Here is a 27587-nt window from a genome sequence, read left to right as displayed (position 1 = left end):
TTTGTTATTCCATAAAAAAGTGATAAACATTACATTTGTTTTTGCTAAATCCTTCCAAACCACAAGGTGGCAGCACCGTCCGCGCTACCGCCATTACAGGCGCAGAAGAAGACTGCTGCCGGAAGGACAGGGGCTTTCGGAAGGACGGATTTCTGCCGACTGGAACCGAACCGGGAAAGATGCTGACCAATATCTCCAATGTGTTGAGAGCTTGTGCTCAGAGGAATGTAAGTTTTAACATGTTTTTACCCCGCAGACTACGTCAGCTTTGCGTTAGTGGGTTTCTCGGGATGCGTTCGGAGTTATAAAAATAAGAACGGGACATCCTGGTTCTGACCTTGTAAGGCCGAACTGCCAAATGAATCTGGCTTGGAACGAAAAATATGACGAATGTGATTATATCTTAAGGTTTTAGGTTTTAGGTAATTGGACCGTTCCCGCGGTTAACAACATATCTGGGCGTCTGTTGTTGATAAGAAAACTAGTTTACAGTGCAAGCTATTAAAAAAAGGCTACAAACATATTTTTAATAGAACTTTAAGCTAGCCGACAATTAGCAACACCTAGTTTATTTATTAGGCATAAAACTAATATATATTTAAAGCTTCCTGTGTTATTTTTGCTTGTTATGAAACTATCCGCTGTTTGAGGAAGACATTCCTTCAAAATAAAGGGAGAGTCCATTTTTCTCCCTAAATTAGTTTTCCAACTTGAATTAGAGCTGGTGTTAAAGCTGAGCTGACTGGTTCTAAAACCTAAACTGATTTGGAAGATGTGCTACTCCTGTCATTGAACAGGGCGCTGCAGCTGCTGTGTCCGCTCGCTCCTATGCAGACTTCACAACCCAGGCTACTTTTGAAATAAAGGTAACTTTTAAATCCAAAGCTTTCAGGAGGACTTTCAAACTCCCTGATGTGCGTTCATATTTGTTGTCACCCTTTAGAAATGTGATGTCCACAAACTGGATGAGGCTCCAGCCACTGAGGTGGTGATGACTCGGGAGGAGGGCTTGAAGTATTACCACACCATGCAGACCATGAGGCGGATGGAGCTGAAGGCTGACCAGCTGTACAAGCAGAAGATCATCAGAGGGTTCTGCCACTTGTATGATGGCCAGGTTAAAGAAGCTCATCTAATTCCTTACAAGGAGTGTAATGATTAATCAATGAATTGATTTGTGGGCTGAACATTTTTAAAACTAAAATGTGAATGGTTTGGACACTAATTCTTGTTTACTTGTTGACATTTTTAGCTAAAGACACCCAGGTTCGGTGAATTGGATCATTCAAAATGAACCAATATTGACTATGAATCATATTAGCAACCGCAAATTATGATATTGATCGAATCATTGTTAAATGAATCACTACACCTCTACTATACCACAGTTTTGCCATTTCTACATGTTGAGCTACTTGCTTCTTGTCATAGGAAGCCTGTGCTGTTGGTATCGAAGCGGCGATTAACCTGACCGATCACCTGATCACTGCGTACCGGGCCCACGGCTACACCTACACCCGGGGAGGCACTGTGAAGGAGATTATGGCTGAACTCACAGGTGTGACAGCAGTGTAATAGAATGACTTTCAAACAATGTTTCTGAATTTCCACTGAGTCACACAAGTTTAAAAAAGTAGTTTGTTTTTTCATCTGATGATACTGTCATTTCATTCTATGAAAAGCTTCACTTTTGTCGATTGTTGGCTTCTGGTGTAGAGCAGCAGGAGAGTTTGACTAACTAAAATCAGTTCATTTCAAAGTAAAAGTCTTGACTTTTCTACCTGCAAACAACCAATAAATCAAACTAGCAAACTTTTATATGCTCACATCAGCTCTACCAGACCTGAAGTGAAGATGATCCTGCTTTGAAGTAGTGATGCTCAGTTTGAACAATTACTTGAATGTTCCTTGACATCATTTGTGCCTCTGTGTTTACAGGCAGAAGAGGAGGCATTGCAAAGGGCAAAGGAGGTTCTATGCACATGTACTGTAAAAACTTCTACGGTGGAAATGGAATAGTTGGAGCTCAGGTATGTGACTAAATACTTGTTACAAGCCTCTTGGATGCGTATTGCTAGTATTTTCTGCAAAATGTGAAATATTAAGTAAAAAAAAAAAAAAAGTGTAATGAATTTATCCTTTTGCAGCCTTTTTGCTCACAGAAAGAGACATTAAAACTCTTCCATGGCTGACTTTCCTCTCAGGTTCCTCTTGGTGCCGGCGTTGCCCTGGCCTGCAAGTATCAGGGCAATAATGAGCTTTGTGTCTGTCTGTATGGAGACGGTGCTGCCAACCAGGTATGACTCAGGAATCTCTGGTTAGTCTGCCAGAATATCTACTTCAACTTTTTTTCAATGTGAATTCCACAGGGTCAGATTTTTGAAACCTACAACATGGCATCTCTGTGGAAGTTGCCCGTCATCTTCATCTGTGAGAACAACAGGTACGGCATGGGAACCTCAGTGGAGCGAGCTGCAGCCAGCACAGACTACTACAAGAGAGGAGAGTTCATTCCTGGACTTAGGGTACGCTTCATTCTTTTGCCCTTCTATCCGTTCTTTTCCTAACACAGAGAATTATGTAAAAAAAAAAAAAATTACATGGGGGGAACTTACTTTGACCAGAGCAACACGTTTTTAAAGGACGGAGGGGAACGCTCAAATTTCTCGACAAGTTCTAACATCATATTCAGAAGTTATTTCACAAAAGGTGTTAAATTTGGGAACGCCGAGGCCAGTTTGGACACAATTCAACCTTCATAAGTCATTTACCCTCCAACTTCTACTTGATGCAGATGACTATAAACAGATTTAGTTTTATTATTTTCTACCTAAATAACAATTTTTTTTCATTTACAAATATTAGAAATAAATGTTTTGAACTCTTAAAAGTGCATTTGAGTTGATTATCTTGTTAAAAATTTTGTCTAAATACTAACTTATAAAAGTAAACATTTTTAGAGCTTTAAACTTTAAAAATCTTCTCTTTGTTTACATTTCAAAATGTGTCCATCCACTGAGTTTATCCTTAAAGTGCTGCTAAATGAGCAAAAAAAATCTAATTTAAAAATATCCTTCAGAATTTGTTAAATGTTAAAAATGATACTTTTTTTCCAGCAGCTCTAATTTCTGGGTTTTATTTTTCTCTCCAGGTTGATGGGATGGACGTTCTGTGTGTTCGTGAAGCAACGAGGTTTGCAGCAGATCACTGCCGGTCTGGCAAGGTTTGTTTACTCACTAGATCAAAAAAAAAAAATTAAAAATAAAGAAGAATTGTTGGTCATTTTGAGAGTTTGCTGTCCCACTGCTCCCCAGGGCCCCATTCTGATGGAACTGCAGACATACCGCTATCATGGTCACAGCATGAGCGATCCTGGCGTCAGGTACATTTACTCCTCATTTGTTCTTAGAGTTTGTCACTGTTGAGTTGTCAATAAAGCTGCATTTTAACGCTGTTCTCTGTGCTGCTGCCCCTTTGCTTCTGTCCCTGTTCTGCAGTTGATTCTAACGTTTCTGTGACTTTGCTACATCCTGACCTCAGATTGAGGATCAGCTCAACACAAAGCACTAATACTAATTTTTTATAAACTGATGCAATTTTTAAAAATAACTTTTCCCCTCTTTTCAGTTGATGTTTTCTACATTAACACAAAACCTGAGAAATCCGTTTTTTCCTAATCCTTTATTATGAGTGATAATCGAGACCTTTACAGTATAAAAAGATGATTATTTAAGTGCCTTTCTACAACATGGCTGCACCAATCTTTACCTTTGTAGCTACCGGACCCGTGAGGAGATCCAGGAGGTCCGCAGTAAGAGTGACCCCATCTCTCTGCTGAAGGATCGTCTCCTCAGCAACAACATGGCGAGTGTGGAAGAGCTGAAGGTAACATTTACTATTGTTTGTAAAATCTAAATCTTACTTTTAAGATAAAAAAACTCTCACAAGTTTATATAGTAAATATACCACGAGATCAGCGCTAAAAGATTTATAAATCCTTCAGTGTGGAGCTTATCTGATGTTCCTGTGCAAAAACCTTTTTTTTAAAGTAAGCACCCCTGAGTAGAGCTCTGAACATTTCACAAATAATTAATGCAGGAATTTTTATATAGGATTACAAACATTACATTTTGTATCACGACATATTTTCTGTAATTATTATCTACAGAATTATATCCTGCATAGATTAAACATAGATTAACATTTATTTTCCACCTTTATTATATCCCATTGAATTGCATTAATAATTCTAATTGTTAATTGTTTCAATAGGATGCTTATCAAGAGACATTCAGTAATAACAGATAATAAATGTTTTATTTTATTTTCCTGGATGTCATTCATTTTGTCATTATTAAGTGAGTTTTCTTTTTTTCTAATTAATCAAATGTGTGACACTGTCTCCTAGGATATGTAAACACATTTTCAGAATCACAAAAAAACACAAACTACTGTGTTTTTTGTGTCTTTGTATTTCTGTAGTATTTTGGTTTTATTGCTACATTTATTTTAGGGCTGGGTTGATAAAAATCGATCTATCGATCTGTATCGATCCAAGCTTAATAGAACAATAATCGATATATAAAAGTAGAGATAGCAAAACATATAATACTAAGTCCGCTAGCTTGATGCTAACATATAATGGGATTCCCATAGGACGGCTAATGCTAACGCTCGGTCGACTTAAACATACATTGCTGACTAAATGAACATCTTTATAAACTATCAGGCATTAAATTTCCAAACTCTTAAGGAAATATTTATTTTAAAGTAACCATTTGTGGTCTAAAGCTCTGTTTCTTTACTTGTACTTTCTTTTTCTTCTGGAAAAAGGTGTAATACTATAGCATGATCACCACCTAGTGGCCAAACTGAAACGCCCTCCAGGAGAGGAGAACAATTGTTGGAGCTTCTCTGTTTGTGATTCCATCTAACACTGTGTGGTTTTAATAATATTATAAATATCTTCAAAACATGCATAGATTATTAATATATTTCTAAACAGATGTGTCTAAATGTATAAACCATGTAAACTATAAATTGAATTGAATCAAACTGAATTTAGAGGATTGAAATAATCAGAAAAAAAAATCAGAATCCAATCGATCCAGGTTCTGGTGAATTGAATAGAATCAATTATGGAGATTTTTGGCAATAAATTTGTTTATTTACTTACTTATTTATTTTCTTTCTTATTTGCGTACTCACTTAATTACTCACAGGTACTTACTTTCTTTTTTTCATTGAAACGATTTCTATTCAAAGCTCATTTTGCTTAACATGGATTTTCGGGACATAAATGAACTGTGTTTGTCTGACATCTGCTCCTGTTGTGTGTTTCTTTGTAGGTGATTGATGTGGAGGTGAGGAAAGAAATTGAAGACGCTGCTCAGTTTGCCACCACAGATCCAGAGCCGCCTCTGGAAGAGTTGTGCAATCACATCTTTTCCAACAATCCACCCGTGGAGGTGCGTGGCACGAACCCCTGGGCCAAGCTCAAGTCCGTCAGCTAAATCTTTTGTTCTTCTTCTGCTTCAGCCAATAGCATTTTCAGTACCCATTTTCTCTGTAAGTAAATCAATAACAGCTACCAGATTTCTCACATCGACACAGATTTATGGCTCTGCTTCACTTCTTACAAATCTTCTTTGAGTTTGTAGAACACTCTCCATGTTCTTGACACTGCTGTGATGTATGCTGACCCTTTTGTCATCAATTTAAAATTTTACAGAAAAACACAAATTATGTTTTATAACTTTGATAAAACACAAATTGACCTCAAGTTCATTTTATCCCATTGTATCAGTGAGTTTTTTTCCTTTTATTTTACTTTATCTATTTAAAATCTCATAACTTCACCTTTTATTTTTTATTTTTTTTAATGTACTGAAGTACTAATAATGGTGGTAACTGTGTAAAATGTGTTTGAAGCATTCTGTCATCAATCCCGGCTCCTGTGTTTAGCAGGTTTAGTCCTCACATGTACAGGAATAAATCTGAAATAAAAAGTAACGTTACTCTTCCTCTCAAAAACACATCGTGTCCAAAACATATTTTACTTGACTTTGTATCCATGGGGACTAAAGAATAAACAGAGACATGAGAAAAGGCAGCATAGGAATGCTAGTCATTTTGAAAAAAACAGTGTTTTCTTTTTGTGTATAAAAAGGGGGGATGAAAACACATACATATATTTATTTTGCCAAACCAAAGATGTGCCTGACAGACCTGCAGCTATGAAGAGAAAGAATGAGGTTCTGAAGCAGGACTGGGCTGTTTACATCTAAGTTAATTTGAAAAAACCCAAATTTAAAGCTCAATCAGTGTTTTTGTTGTTAATATTTTAAAAAATGTCATTGAATTCCCCATAGCAACAGCAGGAAATGTAAACATGGTTATGGCAGATAACTGATGTACATACATCTATGTGAATTTTCCTTTTCAAACCTAAGAGACATGAGGTGTTATGTTTTTAGCCCTTCTGTAGCTGACTTTGAATTTCACATTAATAGTTTAATAAAAACCTTTTTTTTTTAAAGACAGGTTCATGTTGAACATTTTATGAAACCCTTAGTGAGACTATAGAAGCAGAAAAAAGAGTTCTTAATACAAAATGTTTATTTTTTTCATATCAGTTCAAGTTCAACTTGAAGTGGCTGTGATGTGAATATTTGGGAAAAACGGTTACATTATGGGGAGAATAAAAAGATTGGAAGATATAATTGTCTCTGTGCTTTCATTGTACACATTTAATGGTTAAAACACCCTCATTATACTTTAATTTTAAATGCAAATTAAAAACAACTAAGAAGGCCCCCTTGTCATTTTTCAAATGTAAGCATGTTCATTTTTTTAATGAATTCAAGAAACAATTGGTTTTGATTTTTTAATTTATTCCAATTTGAAATAGTTTTAATTGTAGATTATTCGACAAGAACTCACACAGATGTATCAAACTCATTTAAGAAATAAAGTGAAGTATTGATTAAAAAACAAAGAGTAAAAAATAAAAATGTAAAAAGACAGTATCCATCCTCTTAAAAATGTCAATTCTCATGTCCATAAATAGAGATTTTTTTCAGTAATACATACAATACACATTAACGGTACTATTACTTAAATATAATGGTTCTTAACTATAAAGTCAAGAAGAGTTTATTCTGACAGCAGCACACAAGTTCATTTCAAAATAAAATACTCTCAAACATGATGCAGCAGATTTATTTGCAGTCAGTATAATGTAATTCTATAGACTTAATTTAAGTTCTCCTAGTGTGTTTGAAACTTATTGTAATACTAAATAGTTCTGGCAATAGATTTAACATGACTGCCTGGTATTTTGGAGGATTAATAAAGCATGCAAGGCCATGAATGGTTAACAAAAAAGGTTTATTTTACTAATATGAGACCACCTCATCAAAAAATAAAAAACTTAAATTACAAAATTTAATTAACAAATTTATTAGAATTTTTCTTTAAGGCTAAAGAGTCACAGATGGAAGACTCATCTCTGACGTCACCCATTGATCTACCATAGTGGCTCCAGACTGCTGTTTTAATGAAGTCCACACGGTGGCAGTGGTGCTCCAATCAGTAGTCCCGCTTCCCTGAAATGATCCCACGAAGAAGAAGACTCCAGAAGGCGTTCCTCCCAGTTCCTTCCTCCTCATCTGCCGCTACGTGTTTGTTGATTCTCCATCATGGAGTCCTGTCTGCCCTGCACCCTGAAGGAGTTCCTCTGCGCTCTGCTGGCCGCTCTGCTCCTGCTGGGCACCGTCGCGTCTGCAGAAGAAGGCAAAAACTCCCAATGCCACAACTACGCTGGAGGACACGTCTACCCCGGAGAGGCGTTCCGCGTGCCCGTCTCTGACCATTCCCTGCACCTCAGCAAAGCCAAGAGTGAGTCTTTGAAGCTCCACGACCTGCCGATTGTTCTGTGCAGGTTATTTCCTCCGGTCACGTGCTGACATTCTCGTGTCTTATCTTCTGCTGGGCCCGCGTTTGAACCTGTGGGTCGTAAGACACGTCACTTATTGAAATGCATGGCGGTGCTTCATCTCCCCGCCTCCTAATGCGTGATTTGGCTATTCTAAACACATAAAAACACCAGTAAATAAGAGTGTTTAGAACATACAGGCTTTGAAATACTCTGCAGGGCTTGTAACGTGTGTGTCAACACACTGTTGTAGTTTCTGCTCAAACATATGGTAGAGTTCAGGTTAGAGGCCTCACATTAGCTCGGGTCATCAAGGTAAAGAGCTTTGTTATCAGTATATTATCAATTAAAATGGTTTGAGTTAATAAAATACTGTAAAATCAAACTTTTAACAAATAATGTAATTTATTCTTACTCCAAAATATAACTGAACCTTTGAATCGACATATAAATTACACAATTCATTTTATTTGGTTAAACTGTCTTCTTTTCACTTCTATTTTAAGAAAGGAGAGGGGAAAATAGATTTTTGCACATCTTTTGAACTTTTAAGTCCAAATTTATTTTTTACTAAACTATCTGCAATACTTCTCTTAATTTTAACATTCTTCCCTTTTGCTCCCTTTTAGTTTACAAATGAAGCTGCTTTAGGTTTAGGAATCGGCACACGTTCAATGTATATCACGGAAAGTTCTTTATTTTTCTTCTTTTTGTCACTTGTTTTTCGCACAGCTGTTGTGCAACATCGTATTCTCTGACAACTTACCCCTTTTGCAATTATTAACACAATGAATAATCATCAATAATGAATAAAAAAAAACAATTATTTGTGTTGTAATTGTAAAAATATTAATATGTGGCTTAATTAAAATTTTAGTTAGAAATATATATATATATATATATATATATATATATATATATAATCTTGTGGGTGCTTTTAATGATTTATTTTTAAATCTGTCTTTCAATTCGTTTTTTAACCTCTTCCTAAAGTATGGAGGATAAGAATTTTCTCGTGTGAACAACTAGTGAAGTCGCTGCAAGTCACAGTAAAATAACTGTTGCTCGTCCGTCCAGGTTCATTTTATTTGACAATCATGAACAACAAAACATCTTCTATTAATGACATCAACAGTGTTCATCTGATGCATAAGTTTCTGATCTAAACAACTCTTGAAACATTCAATGTGTTTCAAAAATCTAATAGATGTTACCAGAATATAAATTAGCTATTAAACACAAACCAACAAAAAAACAACTCTTCTATAATTTAAAAAGTCATCAAATTTAATATTTTACAAAAAAGGAGAAAAAGTAAAATTTGAAATGGTCCGTTGAGTTGATTAATTTGGTCCAATTACTGTTTAAAAAGCTTTTTTTTTTTTAGTCCTCAAACTACAGAGTAGAAATGTTGTTCATAAATAAGGTGGTGCCAAATTTATAACCAGCATGTTTAAATTTTCATCTAATTTGAATAATTTCATTTTGATCATTCTTTTTTTCTTTTCTTTTTTAATTGATAAAAACGTGTTCATTTCTCCAGAGACAAAATCTATGTTGATTAAATCCTATAAAGTGTCTTTTTCCCCCTAATAGTCTCCAAACCTGCTCCACACTGGGAAGGAACAGCCGTCATCAACGGTGAATTCAAAGAACTGAAGCTTTCTGACTACAAAGGCAAATATCTCGTCTTTTTCTTCTATCCCTTGGATTTGTAAGTACCATCTTTGCAGTTGCATAACCTATTTGCTTTTGTTGACTGCGTTCAGGCATTAACATGACCTACTTTTTTTTGTTTTTAAGCACATTTGTCTGCCCCACTGAGATCATTGCATTCAGCGATCGTGTGCACGAGTTTCAGGCCATCAACACAGAAGTGGTCGCCTGCTCAGTGGACTCTCAGTTCACACATTTAGCATGGTGTGTGTATTATTTATTATATTGCTTAGTATTTTGCTTTTTTAAATATATCTTTATTCAAAGAGATGAAGTTATAGCAGAGCTCTTAAATATTTTGTTATTTTTCTAACAGGATCAATACTCCAAGGAAACAGGGTGGACTCGGTCAAATGAAAATTCCACTACTCTCTGACCTTACTCATCAAATTTCCAAGGATTATGGAGTCTACCTGGAGGACCAAGGACACACACTTAGGTAACATTTCATATTTGTGAGCATTATTACGGTTTAAGCCTAATACAACATATTTATCTGCTGATCTTCTGCTGTTCCTTTCAGTCTTTAGGAAATTTGTTGAAAATTATTTTTTATTGTTATATTTGAGCTGAATTGACTGTTTTGATGAAATGACCAACTGATTCATCACAGATACTTTTAGATGGAAGTAGTTTGTGTTCTATTTAAATTCATCACAAATGTTCTCTACAGCTGGGTTGTATTTTTCTTAGTGGAGTATTAATACCACTGAGTAGTACATTTGTTCCCTCCATGAAATCAGTATAATCTATCACTTTTGAGTAAACTGTATTTGAAAGTTATGTTTTTTATCAAGCAAACCAGCAGCGTTTTTAAAGATTTTATGAGAAAATTCTTATTAAATCCCTCTTTGTGTGAAAACAGATGTCCATAGCAAAACAGTGTTTAAGAATTGAAATTTGACAGATAAAATCAGAAATATAATTGAGTTGTGATCTTGTGATATGAAATCAGGTTTAGTTGTTTGACCAAGTTACTTTAAAATGGACTGAAGTGGTTCAGGTAGTTTGTAGCTTCTGTGAGAACAGAAGAGAGCAGACGGGAGTTCAAAGAGAGGCAGCAGAAGGTGGAGGAAGCAAAAAGTAACCAAAGGGCATATTAGAACTTGAATGTCAGGTTTGACACAAAGAAAGGAGAAGCTGATTTTGTTTTGGCAAATTCCACAATTGTGATGGAAGGATAACTTTGAAGAGCTGATGAATAACATTTACTGAGTACCAAGTACAATAGTAGGTAAAGAAAGTAGCAAAGATCAGTTAGGATGAAGAGTGGAAAGGCAGATGGTCTTGACAATGTGTATGGAAGTGTTTTTTTAGAAGTGGTTGGTTGTTTAACAAGATCTAAAGGAGTGAGAGGATGCCTGAGGGACAGAAGTGTTCTGGTGCCAATTTTTAAGAAGGGAGAGGTGCAGAGTTGTGGAAACTACAGAGGAATAAAGCCGAGTCATGCAATGAATTTATAGGAAAGGGTAGTGAAAGCTAAGCTGGCGTCAGAATTGAGCATTTGTGAGCAACAGTACGCTTTCATACAGATGCAGTTCTTACTTTCAGAATGTTAGGAGCAGAAATGGTCAGAAGGAGGTGCGTTGTGTTTTTGTTGATCTAGAGAAAGTCCATCCAGAAATAGGAGGTGTGGTTTTGTATAGAAGTCTGGAGTGGCATCGATCAGGGGTGTCCAAAGTTGGTCCTCGAGGGCCGCTCACCTGCAGGTTTACCAGAAATCCTGCCTTAATTGCTGCCAATTAACTGGATCAGGTGTGTTTGGCCAAGAAGGAGCTTCAATGGCAGGTTGGTTGGGATACATGTAGGACACCGGCCCTCGAGGTCCGACTTTGGACACCCCCGGCATAGATGTTTGTGGGAGTTGTTCTTGACATGTTTGAGAGCTGTAAGACAGTCTTGAGATGGCCTGTATGTGTGATGAGAGTTGGAGGTTGGAGAATCAGCTCTGTGCCTCTGCTGGTTCACTGTGGTGATGGACAGACTCACAGATGGGGTTAGACAGGAATCTCTGTGGACTATGATGTTTGCAGATGACAGGGAGCAGGTGGAGGAAAATCTAGAGAAATGGAGGTCAGCTCTGGAAGAGAGACGACCAGCAGCAAGACAGACTGTGTGTGAATGAGAGGAACTCGTGTGGAACGATTGAGGGATTTAAATACTTAGGGTCAACAGTCCAGAACAAAAAATGTGTAGAAAATAGATGAAGAGGTGTATGGAAGCAGGTCGGAAGAGGTAGAACAAGGTTTCAGATGTGATATGTTAGAAAGAGAGGAGGCAGAGCTGAATATTTTGAGGTCGATTTTGGGAGTGACGAGAACGGTTGGAGATGTTGAGTGGAGGGACAGTTGATTATGTTGGTAAAAGGATGCTGAGGTTGAAGCCACTTGGAGGACTTGAGGAAGACCAAAGAGTGGGTTTGTGGAGATCATGAGTACAGTTGGTGCGATGGAGGAAGATGCAGATAATTAATCAGAATTCAAATCTTTGGGGTTTCAACAGCAAATCATCCAACTCCACTATGAGGCAAACAAGCTTTCTTGAACGTGTTTAGCCCATGGTGTTCACTCTTGGCAAACAGGGAAAGGATTCCTCTTCTTTCTTTTGCAATTTTTCTTTAGGCTTTTTCTTTCCCAGCTCTATTTCAATATACGAAAGACTTATAAAGAGATCATTCCAGCTGGGCGCAAACCGCAATCATTAATTTTGCCTTCATAATCAATTTCAAACGGTTGGCACTTGCCTGAGTTAATAGGGATGCCATCCATACATCACTACCAAACCCAAGTTCCTGATTGGACAGAGTTCAACCTTGTTTAATTTCCAATGCATGTTCATTGGCCATGCTTTTTGTACGTGGAGCCCAAAAATAGTCATAGAAACTTGCGTTGTGACACATGAACGCAAGAGTATTGAAAACGGAAGCCCAGAACACATATGAGTTTACATAGACTTTTCATTGAAAGGAGTCACTTGAAGGTGCGTCGTCGAGGGCGGTGAACGTTGCTTAACAAGAAAATAAAAGCTTCCCAATAGTAACCTCTCTGTGCTTTCATTAGGGGTCTCTTCATCATTGACAACAAGGGCATCCTGAGACAGATCACCATGAACGACCTTCCAGTAGGAAGATCTGTAGATGAAACCTTGAGGCTGGTTCAGGCATTCCAGTATACCGACAAACACGGAGAAGGTACAACTACCACCGTTTTTCACACACCTTATCGTTATAAAGGTGAAAATGAATACTTGTAAATACTTTTTTAATCAATAAAAACTTTTTTGTCCCACAGTGTGTCCAGCAGGATGGAAACCAGGCAGTGACACAGTAAGTACGACTGTGGTTATGAATCATTTTATTATTGGGAAGAAGGAAGAGCGTCATTTTTGAAAATTAGTCCTTCTTGGTTTGGTCAAATGAGTCGTTATATAGATCATGAACAAATGTTTGGTTTTTAACCTGCATATGATTGTGTCCTGTGAATGTTAGAGGAAAAAAAAAGTCAGCTTGGTAATCAAATTGTCATTGTTGTTTGTAGTCCTATTTTTGTGTATTAAAACTCACTTTTTTCCCCTCCACAGATCATTCCTGACCCTTCAGGCAAGCTGAAGTACTTTGATAAATTAGACTGAACTTTACTTCCTCACTCTGTGAAATCCATCCAAGTTCAAATAAAATTTGTTTTCTTAAACTTCTGCATGTTTGGTCTTAAATACAGCTGTAAGGTAATTGCATCATGATTTTTTTTTTCATTCTTTGGTCAAGTCTAGCTTCTTTCCTCATTGGTCAACCTCAAAATAAGACATCAGGTTATACCATCATGCATCTGTGGAGCCTTACAATAAGAATCCCAGCAAATATTTATGCTTCACACTCTACAAAAACAACCATTGGGTGTATGGGTGCAGGCAGGTCACTGGGGTTTTTTGGTGGGCACCATCTCCACACAGTAAGGTCGACGAGAAGGATCAAGAGTGTGATCCAGAGTCTTATAACAATACAATTTGTCCTCTGAGATTAGGTTTATCTGGCTTGTCTCCCGAGCCATCTCCACCTCTTACTGAGTTTGCGCTTTGGAATTTATTGGATTCTCTACCATTCCAAATAAAGATGTATCCACTGCTAGCTTTAGTGTTCACTCTCTCTTCCTTTCCATACAAATCTCTATGCTCAGTCACATATGACCTGTAAAGAGAAGAGCTTTTCTACCAGGGAGATTTCTTCATCGTGCTGGGGTTTTGAGGGGTAGTTTTTAAAAAGTTCAACTGTGATTCTAAAAGTTAATAATTAAAAAAAGATTTTGCAACACTGTTTTCGGGATTTCTCTGTATGTCTAATATTTTACCAAGTCTTGGCGCTGGTTCATACAGATGCCAAGTGTGCATTTTTATCTGGTATTACATTTAGTTTTCAAAGTAATATATCTAGATTACAGCAAAGACATTGTCTGCCAACTGCAGAAAAAAAAAGATTATCTTCACCGAAGACTTCATTAAAAAGTATAAAATTGCTCAAGATTTTTTTTATTGGCTTTTTTTTCCATTTGGAACAATGAACTCTAAAACAAGGCAGTGGAGCATCTAATATAGAGAACAAAGTCTAAGGAGAACATACAAGAATATATGTAATACTGAACCAAAAATACCATAAAAAGAAACTATTAAATAAAATCAAAAGAAACAAAGGCATTAATGGAGAAACTGTTGAAACAGTTAAAGAGATTTTTAACTTTCTTATGCATTTTCTGTAGAGAGTTATAAAAAATCATAATTTCTAAAGTACAAAAAATTGTCTTCTCTTGTAGAAGTAACACATTTGTTTATATATATATATATATATATATATATATATATATATTTGTCCCTTTTTGATACAACCAGGTTGAATGTTAATGTATTTACATGTTAGGATTGTGTTTTTTATTAAGACACCTACATAAATCATCCTAAATTACAACCATGAATTGCTCTCTCCAGCAAGAAAGCTTTGTCTTTTCAAAATAAGAGGATGCGCAATGGAAAATCGTTAGGTTAGACTTGGGGTTTTTTTTTCTTTCTGTAGATTGCATAAAATACATTGTTATGCCGTTAATATTTGTATTATTTTACTGTTTGTTTCTCTCAATTTGCTACTATTGAATGTTTTTTTTTAATTATGCTAAACACTGTTTTTTTGTTTATTTTATTTTATTTATATTATTTTTACTTGGGGGGGGGGTCAAAGAATGAAATTATTGTTAATGTCTGTATTAAAAATCTGCATGTCTAAAGGCCCCTTGATAGTGTAAACATTTGGAGAAAAAAATGTCAAATTTGTCCACTTTTTATAAAATCAGAATACAATTTAGTGAAAAAAAAAAGAATTTAAATATTAAAGTATGTTAAGTTGCACAAAAGGGTTGGTGATGTTTTAATAAACAAAAAAATATTAGTGTTACTTCGTTTACTTTTTTGAAAAGTATGTTAGATCCAGTTTAATAGCTTGAAAATAATAAACACCACATTTATTTGTATATCACATTACATTTTAGATTTTATACGACTGTTTAAATGTTAAAACTATGATTTGAGGACCAACTTCAATGTAGCAGTTGAATAAAGCTAATTTATTGTAAATATAAACCACTTCAGCAATAAGATGTGTTTTAAAAACATCGTTTTCCATCTGAACTTCTGCTTTAATGACCTTTGATCCACCAATGTGCTCTTTTGTTAAACCCGGGCTGTCCTAAATGAGCTGACTTGTCCATTGTGCAGAAGCTTGTTAAATTTACAACAGTGCAGCACGCTTCAGCGCTGTTTGATCGAACAGGGGTCTAAAGATTATGGCCTTTGTGGTGGCTGTCGGGTGATTTCATCCTACCCTTCCGCGTTTTCCTGCCGCTCTCGGGCTGTGACGTGTCGCGCTGACGGCGGCCTCGGCGCTGGAGGAGCAGGGGGCTGTAGCATGACAAGACCTGGCTTCACACGTCCTCCTTCGTTACCAGCGGTACTCCAGAAGCAAACCCTAACCCCTCCTTCTCTTCTCCTCTCTGGCCCGCCCAAATAACACAAAATTCCCGACTGAATCCTGCCCGAGTCTGGGGGAACCAGGCGGCCTGGGAAGCCGCGGAGCCGACAAAGGCTATCCCTGCAGCATAAATCCGGTACGTGGGTTCTTCATGCTCATTGGGCGCCTTTTGTCGGTACTAGGGTTGCATCTGTTTGTCTCAGCGTCATTTGTTTATGGCATGCATGTGTTTTTCCTATTTATTTCTTTATTGTAACTGAGAGGCCGCACAGGGATGGGCCCTTTCTTCTCGGGCCCAGGCCCGAGAGGCCGTGAGCGGTAAATGAGGCCTGTCGGATTAGCTAGCTGTCTAACCGAAATTACACCTCGCTTGCGCTCGTATTCCGGCGCTGGCTGTTGTTGTTAGTTGTTATATATGTAGACAAATGTCTGTGTGGACTTCGGTTGAAGGACAATCACTCTTTACTCGCTGGAGTTTAGGAAATTAGACAACATTCACAGTTAGCATCCGTCTAATATTAAGCTAACAAAATGGCGGCTGCTGGTGGACTGAAAATTGTTGGTGAAATGTGTTCAACCTTCTGCTGCCTGCCGCGCATCCACATCTGTACACAAGCCTAGCTAGCATCTTCACCTGTCTATTGTTTTGTCTCACTGCCGCTTAAATGCTGAAACAATGTTTAATTTTCATAGAGAACATCCTATTATGGGATTTTGACAATCTGGTGTCAGCGCTAATGTTAGTAAGGTAGTCAGCCGGAGACCGTTAATCATCTCAGCGGTTTTTGTCTTCTGCTAAGAGTGCTTGCATTATGAGCACAATCAGTCCAGCTACTCGGAAAGGTTCCAATATATTGATAGTAACCACAATGAGAATATCGATGACATATTCTTCCACATCCTTACTTAATGTTATCTTTTTATTTTAACATTCGGTGTTGGGGGATGGTGTTTTCACTGGAAATTAACAGCATCGCCTTCTATTTACACCTGTACTCAGTGCATGTGCTTGACTTTTGTTTTATTGTTATTGTTTCGGCTTCACTCTGCAGATGAGAGCGGATGCGGTTTAGATTATTTTGGGTTTGTTTGAGTTTTTTTTAGTAGCAGAAGTAGTAATTCAGTCAAGGGAGCTATGTGCCTGGCTGAGTTTAAGTTAAACGATGTTTTTTTTATGTATTTCTTTTTTTAAATCCAGTTGTTATTTTGGTTAGCTAAAACTATTTTAAAATATATATTCTTGCTATTTTTGAAAAAAAAAAAAATAATAAGTGAGTTACGTTTAAACTGAATTATAGCTGTCTACATATCAAAATACTGAAATGAAAGTTTTGAATTACAATTTAGCAGCTTGACTCAAAATCAAACTCAGTAAGTTTAAATAAGCTACGTTTTATTCTAGAAATCACTGTTTGTTATGAAGAAGGCTCCATATTAACTTGAAACTTAAAAAAGATGGAATTATAATCAAAAAGTTATAAATTATTCCTGTAAAAGCGGGAAGGGTGTTGGTTGAAAACATACAGTGATTGTAAATAAATAAATAAATAAAGGGAGGGGGGCGTGTTGATTAAAGACCCACTCCAATTAAATTGGATTTTTTTTTTGTCTCGCATATTCTTGTTGGATTTTTCTCATGATAGTAGACGTATATTAACAAAACTAATCTTAAAACTGTATTTCTGAGTATTTGTTTTACTCAAATTGTGGTGAATTGGAAGCAGATGAAAAAAGGATGTTTGTAAAAGCTTGTGTACAAACTACAATCGGCTGTCAACAAGCTCCTTTTTGCTCCGCTCCATTCCGATGCATCCACTTGTAGACTTGCAGAACAATGTACATCTTAATTTTTCTTATCTGAGATCTTGGATAGCTCCAATATTGGTTGCCATTTTTGTTGCACCACTAATGTTAGCTTTGGATTGTGAGGGGTTGTAAACTAGTGAGAGTGTAAACAAAGGGTTGATGGGAAGTGAGAACAGGCTGGCCCACAACTCAGGCAGATTTCAGATGAACTCCTAAGTCCTAGAAAATGATTTTTTTTAAGCTAAAAACATCACTATCATGATTAAGACCACTGGAAATTATTTTACAATAGATCAAAAGATGATTGAAGTGGGACTTTAATTTAACCCAGAAAGTAAATAGAGGAATATTTCTAAGTATTCAAACGTTGACTGTTTTTTAACCGTTAAATTACAATGAAAACATATTTTTAACCCAAAAGATCCATATATTTCTTTAAAACTCCATGCAAAATGTTAAATTAAGGGAAATTAAATGGAAGATTTATTGAACATGCAACTTTTTTACATGAAAATCATGCATTGCATGTTTAGTCTCAAGGTTCAGACAATAAAATATTCACTCAGTCCTTTCTCCTTTTAACTGGGTTACAGTACATTTCTAAGTTTGATTATTCACAAATATCAATAACTTTGTCAGTGTGTTTGTGTAAAAATATGACATATTGATAGAATATTTCCAATCTGGACTGTATCTAAAGCACACCATAATGAATAATATTTATGTATTGATCTGTGTGTCCATTAAACATGGTGTGGGGGAGGTGTGGTCACATCTGGTTGTTAACATTCTATATAGAGGTTTTACGCATTAACACAGCACCAAGGAAGTCCTAGTCTTTTTTTCTTTGTTTAGTTAATGTCATCTTTTAAAATCAGAAATACTGTTATTAAATTATATTAGAAAAACGTATAAATTATAACATGTTTGGTGTGGTTGATCAAATGTTTAAATGAAGCAAATATATCTAATTACACTGCGTTATTAAAAAATATGTAGGGTATGGGATATGGCCCAACAATGTTGTCAATTTTGATACAGGGGTGGGGGGTGCTCCATTACTCCTTTTAGACTTTCTGCGATTCTGCTGCATCCTGCTGTTTTTGCTAGCTTTGTCTTTGGCTTGTAAACTCTGTCTTCATTTGTGTGTGCTGTAGGAGTGAAGCTTTTGTTTAAAGCATGTTATTGCTTTATGAATCTTTTGCATCACTGTATTGATGCTTGTGCCGTTTTAACAGATTATTTTCTGTTGTGTATTTGTATAGGGTTTATTCTAAGTTCTACTGACAAAGTTTAGACTAAGAACTAATAGACTTTTGAAAAACAATAATATAGAAACAGAATCTTTTATCTTTAGGGCTTAAAAAATATTTCCTTTTGTTTCAAGAGCTATTCTTCTATTGATTTTCTTACATCACTGCCAAGATCTCTGATTATCAGAAATCTAAGCTCTATATTGTTTGGTTTCAGCTCTCCAATAACAAATGCAGTGCGAAGACAATGGATGAAGATGTCACCAGGCTTGCAATACATTCTGAAGAGCCTAAAATAATATTACACGGATCGGGTAAAGAATCCTGCTTTCATTCATCAAGTTTGTGATTACTAAACTCTGTTTTAAAGCTGCATTCACACTGGACCCAATTCGCACATCAAATTCGCGTCCGCCGACCCTCTTTTAATGTGCGTCAAATTTACTGCTCGACAGCTGCCATAATCCCGGGCTCAAGCGTTATGCTTATGTGCGCCTGCTGGAGTATTTACTTATCTTTAAAAGTGCTAGAGGAAATCCCACTCCAGGTGATCACATTCGACCTCTGCAATCTGGCCTCTGCGGCGCTGCAAATCCGTTTCGTTGGGTTCAAATTTCCGTTGGACGCCGGAGCTGAATTCCTGCGAACAAGGGATGGGGGTTACTGTACTTTCTAAATAAATGGTGGGTTCTCGCGTGAACCTACGTGAGTTTGGAGTTTCGCAAGGTCGTCAGCAGAGCATGTGGAGGCAGCCATCCAGTAGCCAATATGCGCCATCTGGCGTAGCTAGGCCGCTCCTGCATCGCACCTGAGCTGTAACGCTTGCCGTGTGAACCCCAGGTAATGCTTTAATGCCCCGATCACGGGGCAACCGCCAAAGATTTTCTGGACTTGCCACACCATGTAAAACATGGATAATGTTGAGCTTGGGTTTATATGTTTTGGAAAGCTCTGCAGAGGTGATGGCAGCCATGTCGCTGTGTGTGAGTTCACTGGATCATTCAGTTTCTCCCGGTGTGGTGTGCTTCATTCCTGCACCGGGAGCTGTGCCTGATGGCCGTTTTAGACGTTTCTTCCGTCTGTTTGTGACCCAGTTTGAGCATTAACCTGAGAGGGGAAAAATTTAAATAAAACTGGAGGATCTGTTTATTATCATTATTATCTTGATGAAAATAAGAAAAATATCATAAGCCCATGTAGCTAGAGCAATCGTGCCGCTATAGTGGCACCTGCAACTGCCGGGCAGCCAACCGCCCATGGGCCAGCATAGCAAGCGCTGCGACCCTGACTCTGGCAGACCTCTGCTGGACCCTCATCGCCGGTGCCTACTAGCTCTGCCAGGGTCCTGCCGACTGGCTAGCATAATAGGCTCAATCGTGCTAACTATGGGTTACATGACAGGCTGGCAACCTGTCTAGGGTGTATTATGACTAGTACAGTTTCCAGAAAACCCTGCGTCCCCAGCGGGTTAAGAAAATGGACAAAAGTTCAGGATGAAAATCCTCACGTCGAGCTGCCATATTGGATTTTTTTTTCTACCTGCTGGTCGAGTCACTGAAAACATCATGCGCCCAAAGCTGAGTCCCTGATTGTTTGACGCGTCGTGTCTGCCGCTCAAATTGCGCCTCAGGACCTCAGATCGCGTCTGTACATTGACTTAACATTCTTAACATTGAAACTCGATGCCCAAGCCGGGTGAATCATATCCTGTGTGAATTCAGCATTAAAAAAAGTAGCTTGTGGATTGCTAGTCAAAAACAAATACATTGAAATACATTTAGTATTAGTCTTTGTACTACTTTTTGGTTGCATGACATATGAACTCTAAGCACATTTTAAATAGTTATTTAGTTACATCGTTGGTTTTGACTGTTACCTGGTTAATTGGAAATCCTGCTTCTTGCAGATGAGGGTGGTGCTGGCGGGCAAGAGTTTGTTGTGGAACTTCAAGAGACTGTGTTGGTGTCTGAAGGCGAGGGCGAAGGCATGGCGCTTCACAGGTTTGCTCCAGATGAGCTAGTCATCCAGGATGCTGTTGAGGATGTAGTTTCTGAGTATGTGCACTGCGATGAAGATGAAGACGATGCTGTAGAAACATGCGTGATGGCTTTGGAGGGCGAGGAGGAAGGTGTTGCCATGGGAGACATCCCAGAAGATGGGTTGGACCCAGAGCAGCAAGAGGACGACCAGGATGGCTGTGGAGACTATCTTATGATATCCTGTAAGTTTGCTTTGCAAATAAGGATGCTAAAAGTTAGTCAAGCTTTTGACTTTGCGATGTCACTACTGTAGACTGTAAACTTATCAACACTTAACTTTTAATCTAGATATATATATATATATATATAGATAAATAAAACGCACAGACTATTGCAAATAGATGCATTCTTTGCAGTAAATGCACCCTGCCAGTGTTTATGTAGTACTCACGTGAAGTGGTCCCCAAACCCCGAGCTATGGACCAATACCAGTACCGTCAATAACAGTCCTTGGGTCACTTGATATCGAGCCGGGTAGAAAAAAGAGATACTTAACTTTTATTATTTTCTTTAATTAATGATCTGATTCTGCCCCATGTTTTATTTTGGAAAACTTCCAGATTCTCGTACATCTACGACTCACACTTGACGCTCTCCTCGTCACGTCTTAAATACATCGCTTTCATCTCAAAGATGTTACTGTGTTCGACATCAGTGCTCAAACCCCCAAGCTGTCACAGCTAATGAAAAAATCAAACATATTTGAAAAGTTTCTTTGTGCAGAAAAGCACCGGTGAGGAAATAGAAGAAGTGCCTTCCACTTTAAAGAGAAATAAATTTGAATTTACCAGAGAATACCAGGAGTCTTGAGTAATAGACTCATCACAACAGTTCCCAATTGCTAAGAGACAACAGACTAACGGTATGAGGATGTTGCTAATAAAGTTGCTAGCGTGTTAGATTCATGTTTATTCCTATATGTAAGGGGAAAAGGCAGTTTTGTGAGGGTTGTATCCTTTTTTGTTATATTTATTTGCCACATTCAGATGAGGCTGAAGTTGACTTTTTTTTTTTGGACTTCTGCTTTGACAGTTAAGGGGACAGCTAATCTAAGTCCATTTTTAATGAGTCCTACACATAATCTAGTGTATAAAGACAGTTGAAAGTGGCTGAGGATAACCGTCTTTTTAAACTAGATTTAATATAAGACCATAAATAGACTTTCTGTCAACTTTTATAAAAATGTCCACTAACTTTTGCCTTGTGCAGTCGTGTCCGTGGAATTATTGTCTGCCATTAAACCGGTTTGTGGCACAAAAGAGGGTTGGGGACCACTGTTTTAGCATGTAGTGTAGTTAAAGTACGCATCAGGTGTATGAATCAATAAACACAGCAGTAACTTCTGTTGTTTTTTTTATTTTATTTTTTATTATTATAATTAAAGGAAAAAAAATCAGTGAAAAAGACTAAACTAAAACCACATTAAAGAATATTCTTTTGAGTTTTATATCAAGTATATCTATGTGTTTCAAGTGAATAGTTCTCCTTATATAATTTTAGGAAGTTGCTTTAAATGAGGACAAACCAACATAAAAAATGGACGAGCTTTGCTTGCATATAGATTCACAATGAGATATTTTTAGGTATGATGCCCAGCTTTATACCTGATTTGTAAATTATTGTGGTTTTTCCAATTTTATTTTTTATTTTTTTGCATATATGGTATAGCTAATTGGTAGTTTTCAATCCAAAAAATGCTGTTTTTATTGGTGGACCTTGGAAACACAAAAAAGTGTTGGATGTTATTTAAAAACAAAGGCAATAATGTATTAAGTGAATGATTTTTGGCCTCTAGTTTTTTCTTTTTTTTTAGCAGAATATTGCTTGATTAAAGTCAAGAACTTGATAACTGGTATTAAAACATTAAAATAATTTGATTCATTTGCACGCGCTTTCTATTCTCTCCTCATTATTTTAATTTATCTAAACTGGGACTTTTAATGTATTAAGTAAAAACTATTCAATTCTATTCACTTTTCTTTTTTTTTTTTGAAACTGTGTAACTCTAAAGTTACTGTAGTTATCAGACACAAGACCAGAAGGTGTGATCAGTCTGGTTAGTTTGTTTTTCTTTTACTGTTGTCACAGGATGGGATTTGGCTAGCTTTTTGCACACTGTTTTCATGAATACGTGTCAATTATAATTCCAGACTAAATTATGACGTTGAAGTTGCAAGTTTAATTGTGTTTGCTAAGTGATTTTTAATCATACATTACTAGAAACTTGTCTAGTTTTAACCAAGCAGTTTCTTGTACCATTTAATCATCTGACAAAGTAGTGTTATTTCATTCCACTGTAACACCACGACTCAAAAGGCGAACTAGCAAATCATTTTACTCTTCTGCTTTTGAAAGAGAACTGTATGTCTAACATCTGTCCAACAAAGTAGGTGGTTTGATGAACAAAAGCAGAGATACTTGTCTTATTTGTTAGTTCTTTAAGTAAATAAAACTGTAAAATTTAATTTAATTGGATTAGTCTGACTTTGAACAAAATGCTGATGAACTTTTAGTGAATAATTTTCTACAAAATAAAAAAATGTGTTCGTCTGTGTTCAGAAGAATTTACACAGCCTTATGTGAAATGTACTGTGTGTCCATCAACAGTGGATGAAGCTGGTAAAATGGTGTCTGAGGATGGAACAGAGGTCACGGTGGAAGGAGCTGTTGAGGACCAGGAAGTGGAGAAGGATGAGGATGGACAGGAGGTGATTAAGGTGTACATTTTCAAGGCGGATTCTGGAGAGGATGACATGGGTGAGAATCAAGGTTTATGTTTGCTATGTTGTTTAAGAAAAAAATAAATAAAATTGAAAACTGTTGTGACAAAATGAAGTGTTCTTATCATCTCTGAAGGCTTGCACTCACACATATTAAATCAAAGTTTCTTCACTACAACTATTAGTTTATGAACTAGCATTTCTTGCATTATTATTTCAGTTATTGGACATTTATTTAGCTTTAGTGTCAAGTTGTATTTGGCTCATTTTTTAAAGTATTTTTTATTTAAACTTAAGTAGAAAAATAAAATGATTTAGAAGAAAATCTATAAGCTGCAGCAGGTCTGTTGAAAAACCCTTAGATTATTTTGTTTTCAGAGGCAGATGCAAATTATTTGCAGCAAATGCAGTTTATTTCAAAAATTGTTCCAAACATTTTAAAAAAAATACTAACCTCTTGTCTTTAGTGTCGTCTTTGAATGTTTGTTTTCCTCGTTAAATCTTAGAAGTTTTTACAGGAATTTAAAAGACCATTGGTTAAAATAAAGCATCTTTGTTTTCTGTAGGAGAATCTGTTGACATTAGTGATGGAGACGCAGAGAGCATGGCACTCACAGAGACTTCAAGCCAAACTCTCAGAGAAAAACTGATTTACAAATCTGGAGATTCTCTCCATAATCAAGGACACCATGGTAAGCTTTCTCCACTCAACAGTATTTTAGTGTTTATATGCTGGTGGTTATCTGCAGATTACGACAGAGTATAAGGGCCATTATATGAGCAAAAAAAAAATTCAAGACTTGAGGTTGTAAATTTCAGAGAAAAAAGGCGTAGCAGTTAAAATTGCAAGAATAAAGTTGTACATTTATGATTTTAAAAGTTATAAATCTATGACTTCAAAACATAAATGTATGAGGAAAAAGTCATACATTTACAGGAGTAAAAGTTATTAATTTACAAGAAAAAAAGCCATATATTTATGAGAAAAAAGTAATAAATTTGGGAGACAGTCATAAAGTAACATTATTAATAAACATTCAGATTACTTGTTCAAATCCAAGAGGCTTTGACCAAGTTGAGTTTAGTCGGTCTGCTGTTGCACATAAAGTACATGTGCAGCACTGTATGCTCACTTTGACTTCAACCTTTTAAATTTAATAGTAATAATTTAACAAGAAAAAAAGATTGAAAATTGACAAGTTTAAATCTCATTACCTTTTTTGTGGCACCATTACTCTATCCTAGCAGATGGTTTTAAGGTATCTTGAGTTTTTTTATGGATGTGGCAGAGGAAAGAGATCTAGTAGCTCATGACTGATTGTATAGCAGATATCAGGTTCCTGTGCTTCAGTTTTTGTATTTTTTTTTTTTTTAACCACAGAAATCTGTTCATCCACCCGGAGATTTAGCTTTGAGCATTTGCATTTTTTTCCTTCCAATTTTTGAAGAAGACGTATTGTCTTCCACAGGTGTGGAGGATAGTGATGGGTGTGAAAACAGAAATGGTGCAGCCAGTGCACTCCTGCATATCGATGAGTCTGATGGCATCGATGAGATCAACAGGCAGCGCAACAAGACCAGGAGACGGTCAGAGCCGCGGCAGGTTCAGACAGGTACAGCCAAAACAAATGACTCGTTTTAAACTTTTGTGTCAGGTTAAACTTGTTTTTCTCACTACTAATCTAGAATGAATATCTTTGTGTGTATTACGTTTTTCTCTGAGGTTTCTATTTTGTTGTCCTTCTCTCCAGCCATTATCATCGGCCCATACGGTCAGCCGCTGACAGTTTACCCCTGCATGCTTTGTGGGAAAAAGTTCAAGTCTCGAGGCTTCCTTAAACGCCACACGAAGAACAACCATCAGGATGTTCTAACTAGGAAAAAGTATCAGTGCACAGACTGTGACTTCACGACCAACAAGAAGGCCAGCCTTCACAACCACATGGAGGTGCATGCCCTGAGCAGCAAGGCGCCGTTTGAGTGCGAGATGTGCGGCAAGGAGTTCCACCAACAGGGGGCGCTATTCTCTCACAGACTGCAACACCACCACAGAGAGCCCAAAAGCCAGCCGCCACCTCCGCCGCCACCTCCTCCCACAAAAATGCATAAATGCAAGTTCTGTGACTATGAAACTGCTGAACAGGGTTTGCTCAATCGCCACTTGCTGGCCGTCCACAGCAAAAGCTTCCCCCACATCTGTGTCGAATGCGGGAAAGGTTTTCGACACCCATCCGAGTTAAAGAAGCACATGCGCACACACACGGGCGAGAAGCCTTATTCCTGTCTGTACTGCGACTACAAGTCGGCAGATTCCTCTAATCTCAAAACGCACATCAAGACCAAACACAGCAAAGAGATGCCGTACAAGTGCGAGCGCTGCTTTCAGACCTTTGCGGAGGAGGAGGAGCTATTGCAACACGGTCTAACACACGAGGAGAACAAGACCCACCAATGTGCCCACTGTGATCACAAAAGCTCCAATTCCAGTGACCTAAAACGCCATATTATATCCGTTCACACCAAGGACTATCCACACAAGTGCGCCGTGTGTGGGAAAGGCTTCCACCGGCCCTCTGAACTGAAGAAGCATTCTCTATCCCACCGCACAAAGAAACTCCACCAGTGCCGGCACTGCAACTTCAAAATTGCGGACCCTTTTGTTCTCAGTCGCCACATTTTGTCTGTTCACACGAAAGAGCAGCAGGCCTCGGCGGAAAAGAGCGAGGCCAAGAGGACAGAGACGCACACTCCTGTCGTGACTCCTAAAAAGTCTGCTCCTAGCGGGTCGAGTGCCTCCGGCCCGCCCGCTAGGGTCAGCGCCGCCAGTCTAGCCAGCAGTGTGACTGTAGTTATAGGCAAGGGTCAAAAGGAGAGAAGGATTTACCAGTGTCAGTACTGCGACTACAGCACCGGGGACGCCTCAGGCTTCAAGCGGCACGTCATTTCCATTCACACGAAAGACTATCCACACCGCTGCGAGATCTGCTCGAAAGGCTTCAGGCGCCCCTCGGAGAAAAACCAGCATATCATGCGCCACCATAAGGACGTGGTGCAGGCGGAGTGACTCTGACCGAGCCAAATACTGTGCCACGCTGAAGCATCCCAATCGCTGCGTCCGCAGCATCCTTCACACTAAGGAAGTGTGCTGCACTTAAGGCCACTTGTCTTTTTTTTATTTTTATATATATATGTTCTGCTCAGTTTGATCCTCGGCCTCATATGATTACTAATGTATCCACGTGTACATAATGTTAACGCTCTAACTGAGCAGGCAGCCAAGCCCCCCCCCTCCATAGACTTGCACCTTTAACTGCATGTCCCTAGCTGGTGACAATGTGCATGGCAGATTGTGCAGTTTGTGTTTTTGTAGATACACATTTTTATCTTGCAGGTAGCAATCAGTTCTCAGTCACTATGGTCCTAATTATTTGTCTTCAAGCCGAAGTGTAAATTTAAAAAAAAAAAATGTTTGTCATTTTGTTCAAATGTACCTATCACTGAGGTATGGACTAGCAGCCTGTTCCCTGTAGCACTTGTAAATTGTGTCTGTGTGAGAATGGTTTGCGTGGACTAAAAGAAGCCTTTGGTTTTCTTCCCGACGCTCTGACTCTCGTTTTTTGTTTTGTTTCAGCACGGTGCTTTTGTTTGTCACTAAAACTGCATGCCAGGCTGCATGCAGACTCTTGCTACATATTGTCTGCAGGCGGGTGGAACCAGGTGCAATCATGCAGTCTACATGTGGGTTTTCGGTCCATCATTGTCTGCTGCCCGACAAAAGAAAATCTGGTGACTTTGAAACAGCTGATTTTTGCAATGAGGGACTTCTCTCCACCTAATCTATTAACAAAACTCTTACAACCAGATCTGTTCAAAAACATGCATTAGTGTCATACGACAGCTGGTCAAAGCTTTTCAGTAAAGGCCCTCATTAGTGCCCCAATGTATGAATGTTTGGTCTCAGTGGGAATCATTCAGTCAGTATATGTGGTGCTGCAAGTCTGAATCTATGGACTGACATTTGGTTTGGCCATCACAGATGTATTTTTGCCAGCAGAAAGGGACTTTAGGTGCTGGAAGTGTACATGTACTATGGCTTTTTACCTTTTTTTT

The 27587-nt window shown here is 37.7% G+C and overlaps 3 protein-coding genes and 1 long non-coding RNA gene across 6 annotated transcripts; 3 read left to right on the top strand and 1 right to left on the bottom strand.

The window, feature by feature from the left end:
• The first annotated feature begins 33 nt into the window (after positions 1-33).
• Positions 34-6590, top strand: pdha1a (pyruvate dehydrogenase E1 subunit alpha 1a). Its single transcript, XM_024263150.2, has 11 exons — positions 34-227; positions 798-866; positions 944-1117; positions 1432-1558; positions 1939-2030; positions 2205-2297; positions 2370-2525; positions 3152-3223; positions 3315-3382; positions 3777-3885; positions 5349-6590. The coding sequence occupies exons 1-11, from the start codon at positions 180-182 to the stop codon at positions 5511-5513; spliced, it is 1173 nt and encodes a 390-aa protein (XP_024118918.2). The 5' UTR covers positions 34-179; the 3' UTR covers positions 5514-6590.
• Positions 5866-15642, bottom strand: LOC118599663. Its single transcript, XR_004949102.1, has 2 exons — positions 15513-15642; positions 5866-8007 (listed from the first exon to the last, which is right to left on the bottom strand). It is a non-coding gene; the product is annotated as an uncharacterized LOC118599663 (long non-coding RNA).
• On the top strand, positions 7664-13341 carry prdx4 (peroxiredoxin 4). Its single transcript, XM_024263164.2, has 7 exons — positions 7664-7899; positions 9533-9650; positions 9740-9856; positions 9969-10091; positions 12712-12842; positions 12943-12977; positions 13232-13341. The coding sequence occupies exons 1-7, from the start codon at positions 7701-7703 to the stop codon at positions 13280-13282; spliced, it is 774 nt and encodes a 257-aa protein (XP_024118932.1). The 5' UTR covers positions 7664-7700; the 3' UTR covers positions 13283-13341.
• A 13-nt stretch (positions 15643-15655) lies between the features above and the next one.
• Positions 15656-27327, top strand: LOC112140187 (zinc finger X-chromosomal protein). Of its 3 annotated transcripts, XM_024263093.2 has the most exons (8): positions 15751-15795; positions 18936-19032; positions 20625-20718; positions 20793-20939; positions 23365-23514; positions 24044-24169; positions 24947-25090; positions 25229-27327. In XM_024263093.2, exons 3-8 carry the CDS (start codon positions 20625-20627, stop codon positions 26539-26541), a joined length of 1974 nt encoding a protein of 657 aa, XP_024118861.1. In that variant the 5' UTR covers positions 15751-15795; positions 18936-19032; the 3' UTR covers positions 26542-27327. The 3 variants fall into 3 exon arrangements, with proteins under 3 accessions (XP_024118869.1, XP_024118854.1, XP_024118861.1); XM_024263086.2 differs by having other exon boundaries at positions 15663-15795; positions 20625-20939; XM_024263101.2 differs by lacking the exons at positions 18936-19032; positions 20625-20718; positions 20793-20939 and having other exon boundaries at positions 15656-15795.
• The last annotated feature ends 260 nt before the right edge of the window (positions 27328-27587 follow it).

This window comes from Oryzias melastigma, linkage group LG14 (assembly GCF_002922805.2).
Source record: "Oryzias melastigma strain HK-1 linkage group LG14, ASM292280v2, whole genome shotgun sequence".
In the NCBI taxonomy this organism is placed as follows: domain Eukaryota; kingdom Metazoa; phylum Chordata; class Actinopteri; order Beloniformes; family Adrianichthyidae; genus Oryzias; species Oryzias melastigma.
Note: the sequence above shows the minus strand (reverse complement) of the source record. Positions and strands in the feature narration are given on the sequence as shown.

Bases quoted from the DNA above. Each gene is read 5' to 3' on its own strand.
- pdha1a (XM_024263150.2), top strand. From the start codon at position 180: ATGCTGACCAATATCTCCAATGTGTTGAGAGCTTGTGCTCAGAGGAAT. The intron at 228-797 runs GTAAGTTTTAAC...GTCATTGAACAG, and splicing joins GAGCTTGTGCTCAGAGGAAT to GGCGCTGCAGCTGCTGTGTC. The intron at 3,886-5,348 runs GTAACATTTACT...GTTTCTTTGTAG, and splicing joins CGAGTGTGGAAGAGCTGAAG to GTGATTGATGTGGAGGTGAG.
- prdx4 (XM_024263164.2), top strand. From the start codon at position 7,701: ATGGAGTCCTGTCTGCCCTGCACCCTGAAGGAGTTCCTCTGCGCTCTG. The intron at 10,092-12,711 runs GTAACATTTCAT...TGCTTTCATTAG, and splicing joins GACCAAGGACACACACTTAG to GGGTCTCTTCATCATTGACA. The intron at 12,843-12,942 runs GTACAACTACCA...TTTGTCCCACAG, and splicing joins TACCGACAAACACGGAGAAG to TGTGTCCAGCAGGATGGAAA.
- LOC112140187 (XM_024263086.2), top strand. From the start codon at position 18,966: ATGGATGAAGATGTCACCAGGCTTGCAATACATTCTGAAGAGCCTAAA. The intron at 23,515-24,043 runs GTGAGAATCAAG...TGTTTTCTGTAG, and splicing joins TTCTGGAGAGGATGACATGG to GAGAATCTGTTGACATTAGT. The intron at 24,170-24,946 runs GTAAGCTTTCTC...TGTCTTCCACAG, and splicing joins CCATAATCAAGGACACCATG to GTGTGGAGGATAGTGATGGG.